This window comes from Chrysochloris asiatica, unplaced genomic scaffold (assembly GCF_000296735.1).
Source record: "Chrysochloris asiatica unplaced genomic scaffold, ChrAsi1.0 scaffold00053, whole genome shotgun sequence".
NCBI classification, from domain to species: Eukaryota; Metazoa; Chordata; class Mammalia; order Afrosoricida; family Chrysochloridae; genus Chrysochloris; species Chrysochloris asiatica.
The window spans coordinates 9,333,851-9,340,006 of record NW_006408571.1 but is presented as its reverse complement, the minus strand read 5'-3'; the positions used below and the strand labels follow the sequence as shown (position 1 = coordinate 9,340,006).

The following is a 6,156-nucleotide window of genomic DNA, read 5'->3' as shown; positions in this document are numbered from 1 at the left end:
TGCCATCGAGTTTGTTCCAATTCTTAGCAAACGAACTCTGCATAGGGTTTCTGAGGCTGTAACCTTTATGGGAGCAGAAAGCCTCGTCTTCTGTGAAGCGGCTGGTAGGTTTGAACTACTGACCAGTGCTTATCCTAGTGTCACCATAATTCCTATATGTAATATTTAGCTTAGTAAAAACAAACAAACAAACTACTGTTACGCTTCTGTTACATTGGTAGTTCTTTTACACCAAGTGGCTATGTGTATGTTTTATCCTGCTTTGGGTGGTGGTGGTTGTGCGCCATTTTGGTGACCAACCTGTGTAAGGTTACTGAGGCTGTAAATCTTGATGGGACCAGAAAGCCTCATCTTTTTCCCTCAGAGTGAATGGTAGATTCGAACTGTTGACCATCTGGTTAGCAGCCCAGCTCGTAATCTACAATCTCAGAGCTCCGTTAATCCTGCTTTGGAGCTGATGATATTGCTGTCTATCAAGCCTGGGGTAAGATCGTCAGTGAGCCCTGTGATGATCTAAATGTAGCCTTCAGGTGACCTACTACCATAGTGAACAGTATTGAACAGATACTGGAATGCCTGCTGTGTGAAACAAGTTCTTCTATACTAGGTTTTCAGGGATTCACTGATAGAGAAAAGCAGACATGCTTCCTTCCTTCGGAGGATTACAGACTTTGAGTCTACTATAGTACGTTCTCTGGAGAAAGTATCATTTAAAAGGCCCAGGTTTCATATAATGGAGTCTCAGGTAGAAGTGAGGATTGACTTGGGATCCAGAACGTAAGTAGGCATTAACCCGTTTGTGACCCGTGGTACATACATCACACCCTAACCTTTTCAGCCTTCGGTTTTTTGGGATGCATGTATTCTGGTGGTTGTATGTGCTGCCGCCTAGTGGGGTCCTCTATAACTGTAGAGTCTGAAGAAGTGAAGAACTCTGTCCTACCACCAGAGTTCATTTGGGACATACATATTTCACATAATTACATCAAAATCTGTATGACCTCAAAATTGTTTTCCCTTGATTTCAGCATGCCTTCCATTATTTGAAAACATGTAGTTATCAACAAAAATTTCAAAGCAGGAAACAGTTTGGTCATGAAAAAGGGAATTTGAAGTACAGCTGCTGTCCAGCTAGAGAGGAGGCTAGCGTGTTCTAGGAACTCAAAACGGGTAGCCAAAGGACAAAGTGGACCAAGCTTTGTAGACCCTGTTTACAGTTTGTATTTTATCCTTGGGCAGTAGGAAACTGGCTCACAACTGCAAGAATCTAAAATTAATGTACACAATTTATAGTAAGCTCAGGCATTAAGAGATTTAGTTGTTAAAGATTACTTTGTACTTTAATTGGTTTTTCTTACTATTAAAACAGAAGAATGCTATTTTATTTGATACCCTGATTTTACATTGTGGTCAGTTAAACATTTATTGAAAACCTAGCTAGATTCATATCACCATTATTTTAGGTGTTCAAATAAAAAGTTTACAAGCCTTTGATTTCTTCACCCCTTCAGTCCCCTCATCCATTCATCAAATCCTGGTCATTAATTTTGTATTTAAAAAATATTTTAGTTGTGTGTACGTAAGAAAAACTGTATCCTTACTTAAATACTAAGTAGCTTCCTATTAATTAAACACACGTACCCCAACAACTTGAGGTTATGTGTAATTGATAGAGGACTCTGCATAGTCCCTGGGGCTGTAAATCTTTATGGGAGCAGAAAGCCTCATAGTTTTCCCCTGTTATGTGCCATGGAGTCAGTTCCGACTCATAGTGACCCACACAGGGTTTCCGAGGCTGTAAATCTTTACAGGAGCAGACTGCCTCATCTTTCTCTCGCGGAACCGCTGGTAGTTTCGAACTGCTGACCTTGCGGCTCACAGCCCGATTCTTAACCACTATGCTACCAGAGCAACTTATTAAGTACCATGGAGTCGGTTCCAACAATCCTGCATATGGTTTCCAAGGACCAGCTGGTGAGCTTGAACCGCTGACCTTGGGGATGAAACAGACTTTACAGTCCCACGCATTAACCCACAGCACCACCCCAGGACTTCTTGGAGCAACTGTTAGTGACGGGGAGTCAGTTTCAACTCAGCAACCCTGTCTGTATGTGTTTCTTGAACCCACCTTGCAGGTAAACAGCGACCTTGTAGTCCAGCGCATTAACCTGCAGCGCTACACCAGAGCTCCCCTTGGAGCAACTAGTGGGTTTTAATTGCCGACCTTGTGGTTAGCAGCCAAGTGCATCTGAAAGTGCCAACAACTTAAGTGCCATCGAGTCTGTTCTGACCCATAGCGACCCTGTATAGGGTTTCCCAGGACCAGCTGGTGAACCTGAACCCCCGATCTTGCAGCTCCAAACCGAGTGCAGTGAACCCACAGCGTCACACCAGAACTCCCAACAACTTGATAAGGGTCTATAAATCTGTGCCATATCAGGCTCTGGTCCGTCACCTCACTGGCTCTAGTTGTATTATGATGTACTGCTTCCTACTACTTCAGAACCTTCAGCATGACTTTCTTTTATGAGAACTGCCTTCCGTTTTGTTGGAGTCCCCTTGTGGCTGTACGATAAACACTGGACTGCTAACAACATGATGTACAGTTCAAACCCACCAGTGGCTCTTGGGAAACCGTATACAGGGTCGTTTAGAGTGGAAACTGACTCGATGCCACTTAAAGATTTGTGTGTGCACCATCTCCTCACTATTCCCCTGTAATTGCTCATATGAGACTGGACTCTTGGAGCCTCAGCACAATTTGAATTGGTTTCTAAATGTCTTATCCCCACTGGTCTGATGGTTCTTTCACAGCTCCATGTGGGTGCACTGATACATCCTCATTTGCTATTTCATATTGTTGAGTTGGTTCTGACTCATAGTGACCCTGGATAGGGTTTCTGAGGAGTGGCTGGTGAATTTGAACTAACTTTGTGGTCGAGTGCTTTTCCCACACCACGACTCCCAAGGAGCAACTGGTGGATTTGAAAAAAACACACTTATTGGATGAGTAAGTACTAGGGATTTAAGAAACTGGCCAAGATCTGCTTTCAGGAAGCTCTACTGTAAACTTTTAGCTGAATGTCTTCATGTGAATTCATTGCACTGAGATTTTATTTTACTTCAATTTTCCATATTTCTGTGACTGGTAGGTATGTAAAGGAAATACAGTTGTGCTCGTTGATAGCTCCACTGGCTCATTTAGTGAAATCTTGTTTTTTACTTCCTAGTTGTGGCACTGTAGGATAAGCTCTGCACTGCTAACTGCAGGGTCGGCGGTTCAAACTCACCAGTTCTTTGAAAACCTATACAGGGTTGCTGTGAGTTGGAACCGACTCAACGGCAATTAACAATAACTAAGTAGTAAGGAGCCCTGGTGGAGTAGTGGTGAATGCCTGGATGCTAACTAACCAGCCTGCCACCCCATGGGAGAAAGATGCCTGGGAACCCAATGGAGCAGTTCTGTTCTGTCCTGTAGGGTTGCTAAGAGTCGGAATTGACTTAATGGCAGTGGGTATGGATGTAAGTATAGATATGGATCACATAATGTCTGTTCAAGCAATGTCCAGCTTCATATATCTCCATGACCCCATAAGGTTGTAATACAAGGGGAACTCAAAAACCTTGTGGAAAAAGTAAAGGCCCTCTCTTAGAGTTCAGAAATCCTGATGGCAGGACAGGACTTTGTGCAAGTACTTTGCTAATTACAAAGATCTGATCTGTTTCTCACTAGCTCTCAGAACCTGTGTCCACCTGGCCTTGGGGCAGTAGGGTGAGGGGCTTCTGGCACCCATCCCCAACTGCCTATTCCACCACACCACAAGCAAGAGCATTGTAGACCCTGCCACTGCCCCCTCTGCCTGGCACCCTGTGCATGATACTTGGGCTCCAGGCCTTGATCCCTCTCTTGGTGTCCTCTGGTCTACAGAGAAGGTGGAGGAGGAGGGTCAGGCAGGGCTGGAAGAGTCTAAAGCCCAATGAGGTGTTACTGGGGCCAGGAAAGGCAGACTGAGAGGAAGGAAGGGAAGAGAGCTGGTGATGGGCCAGCAGGCATCTGCCTCAGCTCAGAGACCTGGCCACAACCATGAAGAAAGAAGCAGTGCAGGAACCAGACTTTCACATGGTCCTGCAGTGCCTCTTTCCTGTATATAATGTGTCTCATAACACCCAGACCACATAACATACTATTTCATAGAACATATAAGGAGCTCTGGTAGCGTAGTGGTTATGAATCAGGCTGCTAATCTCACAGTCAGCAGTTCGAAACTACTAGCTGCTCTGTGGGAGAAAGATGAGGCTTTCTGCTCCTGTAAAGATTTGTAGCCTCGGAAGCCCTGTGCAGGGTCGCTATTAGTCAGAACCGACTCCACAGCACATAACAACAACATAGGAGTCCTGGTGTGGCATTACGGGCTAATATACTGGACTGAAAGGTTGGTTTGAAATGCAAGGTTGGTAGTTCAAGCTCACCAGCTGCTCCTTGCTTATTATGAGTTGAAACTGCCTCGGCAGCACATTACAACTGCAATTGTAGACATTGAGCAATGTGCTTCAGTCAAGTTCAACCTCAACTCTCCAGTGAGGCCTCACTAAACCGTGATGGACAGTATGTGCATCATACTGGGGGATTTAAAGGGCAGCAGAGTACACCTCTGGACTTGGAAAAGTTTTCAGAAGGTGCTCAGAAATCCTTACCTGCTTTAGTTTGGGCTGTCATTAGCCTTAGGGTGGGGTAGGAAAGGCAGGAAGAAAGGAGGGATGGGGTGGTTTCTCCATGTCACGTGGGCTCAAAATTGTGATTTCATCAGTTTAGAGCATGGATTCATTTCTAACAGGAAGGTCATTGTTGTTAAGTGCCTTTGAGTCAGTTCCGACCCATAGCAACTCATATAGGGTTTCTAAAGAGCAGCTGGTGAGCTTGAACCACTGACCTTGTGGTTCAAACCAATTTTGGAGTCCAGCCAAACTACAAAGGGCCACACCAGGACTCCAGGAAGCTCATTAGACCTCTGCAAAATAGAAATGTTAATTGATTAATTTACCATGATAATGTCACTAAGACCAGAGTGTGTATAGACCTGAAATCTACAATGGAAGCTAGATCATAACCATAAGGTTGCATCATGAGCATGGAATCAAGAGTTAGTCAACTATGTGACTTCAGTCTAAGATTTTTATGTCTACAAGCCCAGCCTTGCAAAAGCAACTAGAATACTTGTCCAGTGACTTTGCCTCTTACTCTTGCCATTGTGATTTTCCCCTTTTGTTGACTGTATGTTGCTGATAACTCACTGACACTCAAGCAGGCAGCTTGTGGGTCTGAAGAGGCTCAATAAAACAAAAAAAATATTTTTTTTAGCTATTTGTTTTAAAATGACTTCAAACTTAGAGAAACATTGCAAGAATAGTACAAAGAATTCCGTATTGGCTCTATGCAGCTTCACCAGTGTTTACCAGTTGACACATTTGTGTGTCATCCTTTCTCTGTGGTTATTTTTTTGGAACCATTTGAGAGTAAACTGCAGAGCCCATGTTGTTGTTTGTGCCATGGAGTCAGTTTTGACTCAGTGATCCCGTATAGCTAGGATGGGGAAACATTTTCTGTCAAAATTTATAATATCGTTTGCGGGCCATACAAAAGTATCAACTTAAAAATTAGCCTGCTATATTGGCCAAGCATTTAATTCTCAATGACATGTAACAACAACAGCAACAACAACAATGTAATGACTGGAACTTCAGTTGCCTTGGCAGGGCCAGACGTTTCCCACCCCTGCTGTATAATGTTTCCGAGGAGCAGCTGGTGAGTTAGAATTGCTGACCTTTTGGTTCAAAGTCCATTGCTGATCCTACAGTGCCACACCAGGAGTTCCTTCCTTTACCCCCTAAGATTTCAGTGTGTATCTCCTAAAAGCAAAGGTGTGCATGGCCATAGTACAGTTATCAAATTGAGGAAATCTAAGATTGATACAATAATCTACAGTCTATATTCTAATATTACCCTCCCTATGTGGATTCTCTGGGCAAATTGTTGAATGATGTAGAATGCATCAAGAAAAGATGGAATGAATACACAGAGTCATTGTACCAAAAGGAAATGGTTAATGTTCAACCATTTCAAGAGATACCATATGAACAAGAGCCAATGATACTCAG

The 6,156-nt window shown here is 43.6% G+C and overlaps 1 protein-coding gene across 1 annotated transcript in view; it reads left to right on the top strand.

Annotated features, from left to right (window-relative positions):
• Positions 1-4,599: 4,599 nt before the first annotated feature.
• Positions 4,600-6,156, top strand: part of DDX58 (DEAD (Asp-Glu-Ala-Asp) box polypeptide 58) — a 25,097-nt gene continuing 23,540 nt past the window's right edge. The window contains 1 exon segment of the mRNA XM_006878352.1: positions 4,600-4,606. Coding sequence (XP_006878414.1) covers positions 4,600-4,606 — 7 coding nt within the window.